This window comes from Dendrobates tinctorius, unplaced genomic scaffold (genome assembly GCF_039654945.1).
Source record: "Dendrobates tinctorius isolate UK_male_01 unplaced genomic scaffold, ASM3965494v1 ptg000038l, whole genome shotgun sequence".
In the NCBI taxonomy this organism is placed as follows: domain Eukaryota; kingdom Metazoa; phylum Chordata; class Amphibia; order Anura; family Dendrobatidae; genus Dendrobates; species Dendrobates tinctorius.
In genome coordinates, this window is record NW_027361706.1 from 9,671,754 (window position 1) to 9,688,546 (window position 16,793).

The following is a 16,793-nucleotide window of genomic DNA, read 5'->3' on the forward strand; positions in this document are numbered from 1 at the left end:
ATCTAGCCAGAGGGGTGCCCTGGGAATATAACGTAACCTGGGTAGTCACCACAGACGCAAGCCCTACGGGTTGGGGGGGCCCACATAGGGGAGGTCTTAATCCAGGACCTATGGGATTACCATCAGTTGGAAATGTCCTCCAACCTGAAAGAACTAACAGCCGTAGAGCAGGCAGTTACACAAGAAGGTTTTTATCTACAGGGTCACCATGTTCGAATATTCTCCGACAATCAGGTCACCGTGGCTTACATCAACCACCAAGGTGGGACTCCTTCCAGACCCCTGATGAAAGTAGCAGAGTGGCTGTTTCAATTGGCAGAGCAACATCTTCTGTCTTTAACAGCGCTGCACATAAAAGGAAGAGAAAACACCACAGCGGACTTCCTAAGCCGCAACCTTCTAAGACAAGGGGAATGGTCCTTAAAAATCTCCATCTTCGACCTGATCGTACAAAAATGGGACAGCCAGAAGTGGACCTCTTCGCCACCAGAGAGAACCGGAAAGTGCTCAATTTTGCTCTATAAATCCCAGAGAAAAGCCACTGGCAGTAGATGCTCTTCTGATCAAATGGGACTTCAGGCTAGCATACGCCTTCCCTCCCCTATCTCTACTACCCCTGGTGATGAGGAAAGTCAGGAAGGACAAAGCAGCGATTATAGTGATCGCCCCGTTTTGGCCCAGGAGGGCATGGTTCTCATGCCTCAGGACCATGTCTGTGTCCGACCCATGGGTCCTACCAAACATCCCAGGGCCCAGTTTACCATCCTCAGGTGGCTGGCCTACATCTGACGGAGTGGATTTTAAACGGTCACTACTAAAGGAGAGAGGTTTCTCCCCAGCCCTAATTAACACCCTGCAGAAAAGCAGAAAACCAATTACAACCAAAATCTACGTTCGGATCTGGAAAAGATTCCTTCAGGGTTCAGGGATAGTAGCTGGGCAGTCCACACCGATAGCGCAGATCCTAGAATTCTTACAAAGAGGTCTGGACATGGGGCTTTCCACCAGCACCCTTAAAGTTCAGGTGTCAGCCTTAGGGGCCCTGTTTAACTGCAACATCGCCAGTAACTATTGGATCAATAGGTTGATTAAGGCAACAGGCAGGTCCAGACCGGTAGTAAAAAAATAAATTTATGCCATGGGACCTAAACCTAGTTCTTACAGCCATGACAGAGGCCCGGTTTGAGCCTATCTCATCAGCCTCCACAAAAAACCTGTCTCTTAAAGTGGCTCTTCTGGTAGCGTTGACATCAGCCCGTAGAGTAAGTGACATCCAGGCACTATCTAGACTTCCTCCTTACATACAATTCAGGGACGACAGGGTAATTCTTACACCCGATCCAACATACCTGCCTAAAGTAGCCTCCAGTTTCCATAGAACTCAGGAGATAGTCCTTCCATCCTTCCTCCCTAATCCCACGAACGATAAGGAAAGGAAACTACACACTCTAGACGTTAGGAGATGTCTCCTAGAGTACCTGGCAGTTACCGACCCCTGGAAAAAAGATAATGCCTTGTTTATCTCCAATCAGGGCACTAGGAAGGGCCTTAGGGCTTCAAAAAGCTCGCTAGCGAGGTGGATTAGGGAGGCCATTTCATTAGCATACACCTCAAAGGGCAAACCAGCCCCTGGCAAGCTGAGGGCGCATTCGACCAGGGCCATGGCAACCTCGTGGGCAGAGAGATCCGAAGTCTCGATCGACCAAATATGTAAGGCGGCTACTTGGTCCTCTCCGAGCACCTTTTACAATCATTATAGGCTAGACCTGGGTGCTTCCTCAGACCTCTCCTTTGGTGTCAGGGTTCTGCAGGCTGTAGTCCCTCCCTAAAGTAATTATTACTCTCTGTAATTCTCTCAGGTGGTGCTGTCATGGACGACCGAATAAAGTCGTAGTTACTCACCGGTTAACGGTATTTTTTGGAGTCAGTGACAGCACCCGTATATTCCCTCCCTTTAGTTTGGGTGCGCACTTCTTCCTCTTATATGTACACTGGTAATGAGTAGTTGTGTAAAGTATTGTACATAAATTATGCTATTAACCTTGGTGGTCCTCTTGTCCTCTGTAAACCAACTGATGCGTGGGAGAGGTGCCGCCCTTATGTATCTGTAGGATTTCCTGTTCCTGAAGGGCGGATCCCCTCTCTCAGGTGGTGCTGTCATGGACTCCGAAAAATACCGTTAACCGGTGAGTAACTTCGACTTTTTTTCTGATGTCTCTTTCCTTCTCTTATGTTTTTTAATAGGGCCAAGGAAATGATTCCAGCACTGGAGTCTCCAAAAATATTTCCCTTGTGAAGTCTGAAAGTTTAGACCCTCCGGAGCGGGTGTCCTCTTCTGCTCCACAGGATAAGGTGAGCACAGCTGAGTATTTCTCCGATCTGTTGGCCGCGGTAGAGGAGAAGATGCTCGTTTTACCATCAAAAAGGGTCATTATTACTCTTAAGAGATCTGCAGCATTATGTACATGAGGACGGGGAATGAGACCCCACAGATAAGGGCAGGATCACACCCTGGTCGTCCCTGAGAACTGGCTGTTGCTTCGGTGGTGAGCAATGTATCTATGGCAATTTTTTATTTTATTTTTTATACATAGAGCGATATAAGCATATTCCTAAAGGAATGATGCAACTTTTACAACTTTTATTTACCCTGTTAAGTAATTATTAATAGTAGACGGGTCATCGTTAGTGATGAGCGAACGTGCTTAGATGAGGTATTATCTGAGCGTGCTCGAAAAATGTTTGAGTCCTCGTGTCTGCATGTCTCGAGGCTGTTGCCTGTTTTTAAGCAATCCCTGCGTGTGCTGCGGCTGGCAGTAAGCCATGAAACATGCAGCCGCAGGGAGTCAAAACACATTATTCGAGCACACCGTTGTGACTCGAGCATGCTCAGATAACACCTTACATGAGTGCATTCGCTTATCACTAGTTTAAACAGGACTCTAATTGCCAAATAAACGAGTCTCGTTCGCCTTGTGAACTTTTAAGCTTGTTTAATATATCGTGCTTTTTGTCGGCACATCTTCCTGTGTAGACTGGACATGCTGCTGAGAATGACAGCTTGGGTGCACAGAACGTGTTAGAATGACTGTCAAATCCAATGCCACAAGTCAGCAAGTATACATTCACCCGTAATGAGTGGACGTGCTCAGTCCTCCAATACACAGGCAACTCGTTGATATTGATTGGGTAATGCCTACATTTTCCCTACTTAATGCAGCTGATCCCCGGCGGTGTCGGTACGGGTATCCTTTATGATCTGCTTATTGTCGAGGGACTCTAATAGTTCATTTAGGCCAAATGTACAGAAAAAGAAAATGTCAAATCTAAGAACACAGTAATATTAAAGTAAAAAAAAAAATTCTTAAGATCAATGGGTTGAAAACATAATCGGTGGTCATCGGATATGGCAGGTAGTGTCTGGGGTTAATCCTTGGTGCGGTATATGGGGAGGCTTCCAATGCAGGAACGTTTCCTGCCAGGAGATTTTTAGATGGATGACTTTTGTAGTATTCAGCTTTTCAGTGCTTTCTTTTTTTTTTTTTTTTTTGTCACCTTTAATAATTCATCAGAGCTTGTTCTCTCCTAGTAAAAGTGAGCACGCACGTCTGCTCCTACACAAAAACCGCCGTGGTTCAGAGATTAGACCCATTTGTACAACCGGTCTCCATACAGAGGTTCGGTCCTTTGTCGTAGGCGAGAAGTCCGCCGATCCCAAGGCGTTCCTGACATCATATGTCGGCATGTGTGCCGCTCATGTCAATCAAACACCAGGACTGGGATGCTGCAATGAAGGAGCGTTCCCCGTAGGACATCTCTCGCCCACACCTGCAGGGCACCAACCACTGACTATTTCATGCCAGCTGGGCATTATGCACAGGAGCTGCTCTTGGGTTGACCAGCTTTTGGGATAGATGATTGGCGCATAAAGAACTCTCACTCCGACACAACACTTCATACATCACCTCGCAAAAAATTAAATCCCTGGGCTACCAGCTTGGCGTATTACTTGTTTCCGAGACTCCGGCCCAGCACTTGACGCTTGGCATATATCATCCATACCATTTTTCATGGTGGTGATGTCCACAGCCCTCATCACACCCTACCCTTCCCCAGACTGGGAACCTGTGTGAGCACCAGTCCAGCAGCTGCACAACCGCAACCCATATGTAACGCATCAAGAGCCATGATCTTCTATAGGCCTGCTCTGTTCTGTGTATACGGAGGCCAAGGAAAGTGCAGTCCGTGTCTGTGAATATGGTGGTAAATGTAGACTGCAAATTGGGCTCCTGTTTCTGAATTATTTGGGGGAGTAAGGTGGTAGAACGTCAAGAGGAAGCGCCTCTGTACTGCTGAAAAGTTAGATATTGAGTCAATTTCTGGAAAAGCTTAAATATCTCACCAACTTCAGCCCCTTTAAAGGGAAATTGTCAGCAGACGTTGCTCCGTAATCTGAGCGATAAATAATGTAAGGACAGAGAGCCTGATTCCAGGGATGTGTCACTTGCTCAGCAGCTTGCTGTAGTTTTAATACAATCAGTGTTTTATCAACAGAAGAAGTTCACTAGGTCTCACATGCAGGTCAGTTGGACTAATTTGTGTAACCCCACCCCCAGTCACTCATTGGCAGCTTGCTGACAGTGTACACAGGAAGCTGCCAATCAGTAGTGTGGGCGGGGCCCCACATTAAGAGATGCTAGATATGCATAAGAAAAACTATCAAAACTACAGCAAGCAGCCCAGTAAGTGATACATTGCTGGAATTCAGGCTCTTTGCCCCCACATCACGCTGCTCTCAGATTCCATAGAAAAATCTGCTGGCAGATTCTCTTTAAGGTAGGTTTTCACCCCTTTAAAGGTGGATCTTAATCTATCCCATACACAATGTCGGCTGTATTATATAGGTGTCTCCGTGATGTTACTACTGTGATCAGAGCTAGCCCTGTGTGTGTGTACATGTACATGCACACACTCTCATGTATACACACACCATATATACATATTAACTCACACTCTCTGACACTGCGCTCTCTGACACTCGCGCGTGCTCTCACTCTCACACATGTATATAATGCAAGCATAGATTTTAATTAGCTTCCTGCAGTAAGCAGACCGTGGGCCGCATGTCCTGCTCTATGGCTCTGCTTGTTATCTAATTGCGTGTAGTCTCGCCATATGCCCAGAATATTTTCTTTCTTTCGCTTTAGTTTCCAGTGAACTGTATATAAGCGGAGACCATCTGTACGGAGCAGCTAAACAAGTGCACTTGTGTGTCCCCGTCTCATGGCTCCTGCTTTGGGGGAAAAAAAGAAAGGTCTAATCTAGAAATTGTGTGTTCTGGGCCTGTGTATTATCGGAGGCGTATGAGGCTGTGTGTGTACATGGTCATTGGGGTGCGACCTGTCTGGGAGCTGACAGTCAGTTGTGCAAATCTAGTAGTATTGTGCCATCTAGTGGAGAAGGTGGTCTCTGCACCTGATGTTTAGCTTGCCTCCCTTTTGCTGATTGCTAGAAACACAGTGGAGAAAATAAGTATTGGATACTCTGCCGATTTTGCAAGTTTTCCCATCTACAAATAATGAAGAGGTCTGTCATTTTTATCATAGGTACACTTCACCTGTGAGAGACAGAATCTAAGAATAAAAAACAGAAAATCACATTGTAAGATTTTTACATAATTACTTTTCATTTTATTGCATGAAATAAGTATTTGATACAATAGAAAAACAGAACGTAATATTTAGTACAGAAACCTTTGTTTGTCATTACAGAGGTCAGATGTTTCCTTTAGTTCTTGACCAAGTTTGCACACACTGCAGCAGGGATTTTGGCCCACTCCTCCATACAGATCTTCTCCAGATCTTTCAGGTTTCGGGGCTGTCGCTGGAGCAACATTGAGTTTCAGCTTCCTCCAAAGATTTTCTATTGGATTCAGGTCGGGAGACTGGCTACTCCACACCAGGACTTTGAAATCCTTCTTGCGGAGCCACTCCTCAGTTGCCCTGGCTGTGTATTTTGGGTCATTATCATGTTGGAAGACCCAGCCACGACCCATCTCCAATGCTCTTACTGAGGGAAGGAGGTTGTTGGCCAAATTCTCACAATACATTACACCATCCATCCTCCCTTGAATATGGTGCAGTCGTCCTGTCCTTTTTGCAGTAAAGAACCCCCCTCAACGTATGATGTTGCCCCCACCATGCTTCATGATTGGTGGTACGGTGTTCTTGGGGTTGTACTCATCTTTTCTCTTCTTCCAAACACGGCGAGTGGAGTTGATACCAAAAAGTTCTATTTTGGTCTCATCTAACCACATGACCTTCGCCCATGCTTTATCTGGTTTATCAGGATGGTCGTTGGCAGACTTCAAACAGGCCTGGATATGTGCTGGCGTGAGTAGGGGGACCTTGGGTGCCCTGCAGAATTTTTAATCCATGATTACATACTGTGTTACTAACAGTAATGTTTGAGACTGTGGTCCCAGCTCTCTTCAGGTCATTGACCAGGTCCTCCTGTGTAGTTCTGGGCTGATTTCTGACCTTCCTCAGAATCATCCTTACCCCACGAGTTGAGAACTTGCATGAAGCCCCAGACTGAGGAAGATTGAAAATCATCTTGTGCTGCTTCCATTTTCTGATAATTGTGCCAACAGTTGTTGCTTTCTCACCAAGCCGCTTATCTATTGTCTTGTATCCCATTCCACCCTTGTGCAGGTCTACAATTTTGTCCTTGGTGTCCTTAGAAAGCTCTTTGGTCTTGGCCATGGTGGAGAGGCTGGAGTATGATTGAGTGTGAGGACAGGTGTCTTTTACAGGTAACGAGATCAAACAGGTGCAATTCATGCAGGTATTGAGTGTAGAGTACGAGGCTTTGTAAAGAAAAACTAACAGGTCAGTGATAGCCAGAATTTTTGCTGGTTGGTCGGTGATCAAATACTTATTTCATGCATTAAAATGCAAATTAGTTACGTAAAAATCGTACAATGTGATTTTCTGGATTTTATTCTTAGATTCTGTCTCTCACAGTTGAAGTGTACCTACGATAATAATTAGACCTCTCCATTCTTTGTAGGTGGGGAAACTTGCAAAATCGGCAGAGTATCCAATACTTATTTTCCCCACTGTATGAGTTAGTGTAAAAACAAGTTCTTTACTTGGATGGCATCATACACTGATGGTAAAGATGGGCACACGTACCCTACACTGATGACACACTGATGGTAAAACGGACACTCAGACTGCACTCTGATGGTAGAAGCGGACACGGTGACTGTACACTGATGACACACGGACTCGCCATCACTCGTGCACCCACAATACTCTGCTAATTCTAGTAACGAGCACTTGCACTCTTCACCACTCACCATTTCTTTGTCATTAGTCCATGAACGCACAGACCCTCACAACATAAGGATTATGGCTTCTCCCAGCTCTGGCACATCGGCTGTTTGTCGTCACTCTGCCAGTGTCTGAGGGCTCGGGCACACAACTGTATTTTCGGTCCGATTGCGATCCAACATAATGTTAGATTGCGCTTGGACCGATGTTAATAATATGGGGGCCATGCACGTGTCTGAGCCGGTCCGGGGAAATAAATCGCTGCATGTCCAAGTTGGATATGATATCCGCTCACACTCGGCCATACAAGTCGTTAAGTCTGTGGAAACTATCGGGCTGCACGCTGATGACATGCGACTGCGGTCTGATGCCCATAGACTGACAGAATAGAGAAGATGGAGAAATTTTCTTTTAATTTTTTTTTTTTCTCCATTTTCTCCTCATCCGAGAGAATCTGATCACAAATCACAGTCCGATCAGTCCAAGTGGAGAATGGTTTGAAGACTCTTGTTTTATACCTTTTTTATGTTTTTTTTTTTTTTTCAGTCTTTCCGTACTGTGCAAAAACACCTGACGGTGGAAGAACTATTTGGAACGACCTTACCGAAAGAACAGCAAATGCCCACCTACCCTCCGGCAGAAATCAAGGATCCCTTCCCTCCAGATGTAGAACATAATGTCTTCCTTCCAACACAACCCCTACAGCCGGTGATCGTGAAGGCAGAACCCAGAAGCTTTAACTGCAGCGCCAGTGATTTCAGTCACCCCGCCTGTCTAGCACAAGCATTAGTCCCTCAAGGATCTGTGACACAGTCTGACTCTCACAAAGTGAACTCCTTCCCTTGTCGTGTAAGTCCCTGTCTTGGTTCATCCTCCGAAGTCTCCAGCACCTCCGCTCCACCTAACTCCTGCTTGTTACACACCAGACAAATGTCTCCTCTTCTGAGTTTAGACGTTGCCAGCGCCTCTCAGACTCAACCGTTGCTTCCACCATTGGCCCCCGTCCGAAGCAGCAGCTTTTCCAGCAACTCTCATCCAAGTGTCGATCTCCTGCAGAAATTAAAGCTGAATCCTCAGGTCAGCACGTTGCCGGCTCAGACCATGCACAAAGCCACAATGGCACCGAAATTCTCCTGTGCAACCAACAAGCTGGCAACGCCAGAAAGCTTCAAAGACAATTCACTGAAGGGCATGGCCGGTCCTCTACAGGTACGGTATGAAGCTTTCCTACATCTGTGCCAGGATAGCCAACAAAACATTGCACAGAGCGGGGCCACGTCCTGGGACCCCAAATAATCTCAAGTGTATTTTTGCCATCTTTGGAATAGGAGAGTCATATGAGTGCCGGCTCTCCACATTGAAAGTAACATGACTTGCACAAATCTCCTACGGCACAGGATGGCCTCCATAGTTCATTACAATGAGTATTGGTTGGGGTCCCAGCACTGGCACCCCTCCTGGACTCTGGCATGAGCACTTGTATGAATGGTAAGCTGCCTCCCATATTTTGTGCAATGCCTCATGTTTAAATATTTACTGTGCCAACACAATAGCCTGTTTTTTATCACATGTTGGTACGTCGCCCATTGGCACCACCTCGGCACTAAAACTACAGCAACACTACCTCTCAAAGGGGTTTTTCAGTACTTCTTGAATTTTCCAAAGCTCCTTCCTTTTTACATTCTCCTGCCCCTAAGGGACCTTCTTTGCTTTTTTCGCCCCATATTATTTTTGCTTTTCTGCTTTCCTTCCTCCCATTTGATGCGTTCCTGCATTTTGTCGCCACTGCCTCCTCACCACTTTTTCTAGCATTGCTCCTGCTTCTCCAAATCAGCAGTCTGGACCAGGCGCCATCACTAGAGATGGGTGAATCTTAACTTACGAGTTCGGCGTTCGTACCAGACAGTGCCCGGTGCAAAACTCCAAGCATGGACCTTTCCCTGAAGTCTGTAACAAAGTGCAGAGTTCCGGGGTAAGGAGAGAGAGAGAACTATTATTTATTTTTATTTTTTTCCAATTCAGATAACCTTTATTTTCAATGGGGTTCTGGTTGACGTTCGGGTGCTGTTCTGGTACCTGAACTGAACTTTGAAATAAAGTTTGGGTCCGGCGCCAGAACCCGAACATCCACCGGTGCACCCATCCCTAACTATCACGTTTCCATCCTGCCCATGCAATTTTTTATTTTTTTTTATTATTTTTTGTTAGTGCAGGGAGGCCTTTTCCTAGCATGGTGGTACGGCAAGGACGTTCCTTACAAATCCAGAGTCCAGAATGAGTCCTAATTGTAGGGGACATTACAGGAGGCATCAGAACCAACCACGTGAAGCAAAACTAGCGTCAAAAACAATTTTACAAAAATTATTTGCTGCAGTTCTTTCATAGAAGCAAGATAAAGTGGATGTTCCCTTTTTAATACAACTAAGTATTTTGGGATCATTGACTAGATACATTCCTGAATATTCAGGTAGCAAGTGTTGAACTCCCATTTCACTTTTTTTTTTTTTTTTTTCTCCATGCCAGAATGTTTTTACATTTCCGGAGGATCCATAAACTGTGAGCTCTATTGAACCAGCTTGCTAACATTCCCTTTAATTTTTGGGTTGGAAATCAACAAACTCTAAAAATCTGTAGGGCAGAATAGTAAGAAATGAAGTTGTTCGGGGATATCCAGATTTGATCCGACACTATGCAAAAATCCATAGCCCTCATTAAGTGTTTGCATTTCTTGCCCGACTTGCATGATTCAGCTCCATACAGCGTCTAATCTATTGATCTTGGCTAATCTCTATGTATACAGAATTTTTTTTTTTTCGCGTCTTTTGTCTTTCTGTAGAATGCCCATGAAAACAGGGAAGCTGAAACGTTTGCCCATCCCTTGGGTGTATCTAAGGCGGTAGCAGTAAGTAATGTCTTTACATTGATAGCAAAGTTTGAGCATTGGCAGCTCCGCCAACGCGCCTTCATATCACCGGAAGAGCATGTACGTTGGCATAGGAGAGAAATGGGGAGAGCGCTTTGCTTGCTGGGACTAATCGGCTCGAAGTAATTTCTCTAGGGCGCAGATAAAAAAGAAAGCTTTACTGATATTTTTATTTAGAACTCGCGCTTTATCGAAATATCTTCTGCTGTACTGTGATCTGCGGGATCTCTGAGAAACTACATTTCCAAATTATGGTGACGACGCGTATATATTTAGTGGCTTCTATCATTCTATAAATGGAGCACATTTAGGGCTTGTTCACATGTTCCATATTTAGCGACGGAGAATCCACTGTCACAGATTCTGAAAGCTCCTTCACTTTGTGCCAATTACTGCTGATAATCTCCATGCAAAAATTTACTTTTCTTGCAGATTTTCACATTTGTAACCAGTTAATTGTTTGCGCTTTTCTTTCACTGTGAATCTAGTAATTTGCAAAGGTTCCCCCCCCCCCCGATCACACATGAGCATAGTTTCACATTGTGTATTATATCATGTCCAAAGGCTCAGTAGTTGGCACTGTTGCCTGTTTTGTACGAGTCTGAACAATATCCACACAAACCACTTATTTTATCTGAGGTGGTTGTATGTTTCCTAACTTACTCCAGAAAGAAGTAAAGGAAGATTGACTTTGTATAGCTCTCATATTGTCAATGGTCAGCAGGCGGGCAGGAACGTGATACAGCGGTAGATAGTATGTAAGGCCTACATGCTATCACCGACACCCACGGTGGGGTCAGGCAGTGACACCCCGATGCCTGCCAGGAAAATAAAGCTAGACCAAGAGATGCACAAGCCACGAACACTGGGAGATTCTGCACACATACCACTTACTCTTTGCACTATTGGTCATAAAGACCACACACAGGACCAATGGAGTGCAAACAAATTACAAGTAAAACACACCACCCAGACAGTACACATTACATACACAAGCCACATGCTACAAATGTCACACTCGTGTATATACACGTGCAAACCAAACTTTCTTACCTGCACCTCTTCCCATGTTCAGTTATTGGTTGGTCAGGTGTTAATAAAAACTAAACCTCCTTCAACATGCATGTAAAAATGGCTAAACAGTCATAACAGACAAGAGTTAATCCCATGTCATTTCATCATTGATGCTACAGTGGTTCCACTTTTTTTTTTTTTCTTCACATGGCAGTAATGGTGACATACCAGATTTCCATATAATTCTGCGTGTCTTTCTCCTTTTCCCCATTTCTTCCGCCGCCTTCCCCTCTTCCTGCCTTTTCGGCCGCCTTCCCCTCTTCCTGCCTTTTCGGCCGCCTTCCCCTCTTCCTGCCTTTTCGGCCGCCTTCCCCTCTTCCTGCCTTTTCGGCCGCCTTCCCCTCTTCCTGCCTTTTCGGCCGCCTTCCCCTCTTCCTGCCTTTTCGGCCGCCTTCCCCTCTTCCTGCCTTTTCGGCCGCCTTCCCCTCTTCCTGCCTTTTCGGCCGCCTTCCCCTCTTCCTGCCTTTTCGGCCGCCTTCCCCTCTTCCTGCCTTTTCGGCCGCCTTCCCCTCTTCCTGCCTTTTCGGCCGCCTCCCCCTTTTCTGGTCTCCTCTGACTCCTGCTTTTCTGACCCCTGCTCTTCCTAACTCTTCGCGCTCTCTTCCGGCCTTTTCGGCTGCCTTCCCCTCTTCCGGCCTTTTCGGCCGCCTTCCCCTCTTCCGGCCTTTTCGGCCGCCTTCCCCTCTTCCTGCCTTTTCGGCCGCCTTCCCCTCTTCCTGCCTTTTCGGCCGCCTTCCCCTCTTCCTGCCTTTTCGGCCGCCTTCCCCTCTTCCTGCCTTTTCGGCCGCCTTCCCCTCTTCCTGCCTTTTCGGCCGCCTTCCCCTCTTCCTGCCTTTTCGGCCGCCTCCCCCTTTTCTGGTCTCCTCTGACTGACTCCTGCTTTTCTGACCCCTACTCTTCGCGCCCTCTTCCTGCCTTTTCCGCCGCCTCCCCCTTTTCTGGTCTCCTCTGACTCCTGCTTTTCTGACCCCTGCTCTTCCTAACTCTTCGCGCTCTCTTCCTGCCTTTTCGGCCGCCTTCCCCTCTTCCTGCCTTTTCGGCCGCCTTCCCCTCTTCCTGCCTTTTCGGCCGCCTTCCCCTCTTCCTGCCTTTTCGGCCGCCTTCCCCTCTTCCTGCCTTTTCGGCCGCCTTCCCCTCTTCCTGCCTTTTCGGCCGCCTTCCCCTCTTCCTGCCTTTTCGGCCGCCTTCCCCTCTTCCTGCCTTTTCGGCCGCCTTCCCCTCTTGCTGCCTTTTCCGCCGGCTTCCCCTCTTGCTGCCTTTTCCGCCGCCTCCCCCTTTTCTGGTCTCCTCTGACTCCTGCTTTTCTGACCCCTGCTCTTCCTAACTCTTCGCGCTCTCTTCCTGCCTTTTCGGCCGCCTTCCCCTCTTGCTGCCTTTTCCGCCGGCTTCCCCTCTTGCTGCCTTTTCCGCCGCCTCCCCCTTTTCTGGTCTCCTCTGACTCCTGCTTTTCTGACCCCTGCTCTTCCTAACTCTTTGCGCTCTCTTCCTGCCTTTTCGGCCGCCTTCCCCTCTTCCTGCCTTTTCGGCCGCCTTCCCCTCTTCCTTCCTTTTCCGCCGCCTTCCCCTCTTGCTGCCTTTTCCGCCGCCTCCCCCTTTTCTGGTCTCCTCTGACTCCTGCTTTTCTGACCCCTGCTCTTCCTAACTCTTCGCGCTCTCTTCCTGCCTTTTCGGCCGCCTTCCCCTCTTCCTGCCTTTTCGGCCGCCTTCCCCTCTTCCTGCCTTTTCGGCCGCCTTCCCCTCTTCCTGCCTTTTCCGCCGCCTTCCCCTCTTGCTGCCTTTTCCGCCGGCTTCCCCTCTTGCTGCCTTTTCCGCCGCCTCCCCCTTTTCTGGTCTCCTCTGACTCCTGCTTTTCTGACCCCTGCTCTTCCTAACTCTTCGCGCTCTCTTCCAGCCTTTTTGTTCCCACTTTCACTGTTGTTTTAGAATGTTTACAAACAGCAGGATGCGGCAGCACCTCTGTGGGCTCAATAATCGTGTTCTCTAGAGCAAAATAACTAATTATTACAGGCTGCATACTGGATAGGTGGTTCATCCACAACTCTTGGCTGCGCTGTTGGGACAGCCGGCAATATATTCTCTTCTATTCAGTTAAAATGTAGGAATCCACATGAAATCTGACATGTAAAGGGCCTCGGCTCCAGATCCTTTTTGTGCATGTGACAGTGGAACCTTATCGTCTATATGTAAAAATAAAAAAAAAAAAAATAGGATGAATATCTGCAATATATAATTTACGTCTTTGTTTAACTATGAAACGAGAGTGAACTGAATATTTTTGTTACTTAAGGCTTCCCAGTTTGCAGCCCCTACGGCCACAGATGCCTCCTCAGCCCTCTGGTCACCCAGTGTATTTCAGCAACCGGCTTCAAAACACAGTAGCCAAGATGACTGCTCTGTGACGCCATCCTTGAATAACCGAAGGGTAGATCGGACGAGACCCTGTTGTACTGGGATTGTGCTCAGCCGCCCTCAGCTTCAGGAAACCCTAGTACATCTTATAAAGGTAAGAGACTGCTGTCACTTTCCAGCTCTAGTGTCTCAAAACGTCATAATATGCCTAAAAAGGCTGCTCCAACATTACAAGTGATCAGTGGGAGGCTTTGACCCGCACCGGACCTTAGAAGGGGGCGCTGAAATGCCCCACTAAATTGCAGGGGTGACCACATAGGTGCTCCTCTTACTACCTTTCAGCGGGGCATTTCCAGCCTTGTTTTTGGGGTTGCTGGGTCCTACCACTGGGATAGGCAATAATGAGCGATGCTTGGAACAACCCTGTCCTAAATTTAACACTTAAAGGGTATATGCCAAATTAATAAGTTATTACCTATCGACAAGAAGGGTTGGTAACTTATTGATCACTGGAGGTTAAACAGCCAGGACCTTTAGAAATCCCATCTGAATGGAGCGGAAGAAGTCGAGAATTACGTACCTTGACTCTATTTATTTGCTATTAGACTACCAGAGATGAAAGTACAGCCCTCAGCTACCTGTGGTGGTCCCCAAGAGAATGAATGGAGGTGAGGTGCATATGGTCGACCTCCACCATTCTCAAACATGGTTGTTCAGAGCCCCATTCTTGGGATCATTGAATGAAAGTGGTAGAACCTCCAGCGGTTAAGAACTTATTAACTTGGTTCAAATCCTTTACATTAGGAGAAAGATTGGGGTCATTATATGCAGTTTGCAAGTTGCACAAACAGGACAGTCATACAACCTAAAGTTCTAGTTTAGTTCTTGGGTCAGACACTGTGTAGCTTTCAGTTTTAATGAACCAGATACCTCCCTTTAATAGCGCCTACCCCTTTTGTTTTTGAATATGTTAGAGGGCATAGAATACACTGCAGATTGGTAGGGTTCCAGATCCGGAGACCTCCACCAATTGCTCAAAGTACTTGTCACGCTCCCCTCTATAGGAGTGAGCACTCTGAGCACTGCACTTTTTCAGTGTGCCTGGTAGCATCTATTACGATGAAATGTATTGGCAAACTCATTAGGCTGATGAAAGTCCAATGACGTCTGCTAGAAATGCGAGAGGATAAAGGTCTCCGCTGCACAATTTATTCCTATCTTGGCCTCTAGTCTGAGAGAATAAAGTCCCCCATACACATTAGACTGTCTGCCACTCCCGCTGATATCTGCTGGTTCAGCCGACAGTCTAATGTGTACGGGGGCGCCAGACAACTTGTTGTGGTGGGGAAAATATCAGTCTGGCATGTCCAATTTTAGGAGAGAATATGTCACCAGATGTGTCTGGCAATGGCTCCCTTCATAGAGAACACAGAAGTGTCGACAGATTAGACCCCCCCCCAAAACAACGATCAGCTGACAACCATCTAATGCTTATGGCGGCATTAACACATCACTTTAAGGTCAGATCAACGCCCGTTTTTTTTTTTGTTTTTTTTTTTTACCCCCCTACATGGACCATCTGTCTGTTTTCTAAAAAGAAAAACTGTTTGTGTAAATCTTCACACTGACCCTCAGAAACCAAATGTCAATTTGGCAACAACACAAAATACACCACTTTTCTAAAGTAAAAGCTGCTTAAAGGGGTATGCCCATCTCTGAGATCATATCCCAATATGTATTGTGTGTAATCATAATAGCAAATACCTCCAATTAGAAATGTAGTATAGTTCTTCTGATTCACTACGTCACTTGCCCCATGTGCAGGGCATTGCAGTAGCTCAGGTATCCATGGTTACAACCAATAACAGCTAATTGTCACTATATGAGTGGCTGTAACCACGGATATCTAAGCTACTGCAATGCCCTGTACATGGGGTAAGTGACATAGCATATCAGAAGAACTAGTTTACATTTCGAATGAGGTATCTCATGATGATGATATTATTATTATTATTATTATTATTATTATTATTATTATTATTATTATTACACCTACTTCTGTACATATTGGGATAGAATTTTGCAGATGGTAATAACACTTTAGTTATTTTGGATTTTTTTTTATTACTGTACCTATTTTATGGGTTTATTTCTGAACGGACCTCTCAACACTTGTTTCCCTTCTAGAATGATTCCAGCTTCCTCAATACCATCCATGAAGCCTACGTAGAAGTGGTCACAAAAAGTATGGACAATGTCAAGCTATAAAAGAAGGAAGTCCTCTGTCGCCACGTACAAAACAACCAAAAACCGTGCAAAGCCGCCCGCGGCCTGAGCGATGCTCACTGTGTGTGCGTGTCATGATGGCTGACTCCTTAAGTGGCGGCTACGGTGTTTTTGGTTGACGTCTTTACTGGTTTACACTGAAGATTAGGCACATCGGAAGGACACGTTTTCTTACATGTTACCTTCAGGGAGTATCTAAACACTTTACTGGACAATGCCTGTGGTACGGAAGAGGACGTTGGCACTGTAGAGTTTTACAAAGGCTTGCACATGTAATCCTTTCTTAATATATAATCCATGTTATGGTTTTTATATAGGACATATTTGTTTTTCCCAGTTTTAATTTTAACCATTTTAATAATAAGCTGAAAGTTACAGGGATCATTTGTCTCTGTAAATTAAATATATCACTTTTTTTAGTAATTCTATCCTTGCTTTTCCATATTTAATGCAGTTCGGTCTTTTTTGGCTAGTTGTCAGATCCAGATGCTGCGGTCAGCGACACGTGCAGTAACCAATTGTTTCACGAAATACGTTGCATAAACTGCTGTCTCTTCATACCGTATAGTCATGTATAAGCCGACCCGTCTGGACACGTAGGGCTATGCATGGCAGCATTTTGTGGCCTTTAGGGCCATCAGAAACCTGGGAAATGAATTTCTACCCCCCAGTAACACGCAGACATGCTGTGTTTGGTCTCGTCAAGGGAGGGTTATGTGGATTTCGTATGCTAACTGCATATTAAGGGAAAAAAGTGACACTGAAGCATGTCCTGGCTGTACTAGCTGGGCTGAACACCACACCACAAGGTTTGGAGACCATCG

General features: G+C 46.1%; 1 protein-coding gene across 3 annotated transcripts in view; it reads left to right on the forward strand.

Moving 5' to 3' along the window:
* Positions 1-16,392, forward strand: part of DCP1A (decapping mRNA 1A) — a 68,572-nt gene extending 52,180 nt beyond the window's left edge. Inside the window, exons 6-10 of one of the 3 annotated variants that reach the window (XM_073574177.1) lie at positions 2,245-2,352; positions 7,884-8,546; positions 10,174-10,239; positions 13,622-13,837; positions 15,871-16,392. In XM_073574177.1, coding sequence (XP_073430278.1) covers positions 2,245-2,352; positions 7,884-8,546; positions 10,174-10,239; positions 13,622-13,837; positions 15,871-15,951 — 1,134 coding nt within the window. In that variant the 3' untranslated portion in view covers positions 15,952-16,392. The remainder of the gene's footprint in view (positions 1-2,244; positions 2,353-7,883; positions 8,547-10,173; positions 10,240-13,621; positions 13,838-15,870) is intronic. The other 2 variants (XM_073574180.1, XM_073574179.1) reach the window with 2 other exon arrangements.
* Positions 16,393-16,793: the final 401 nt, after the last annotated feature.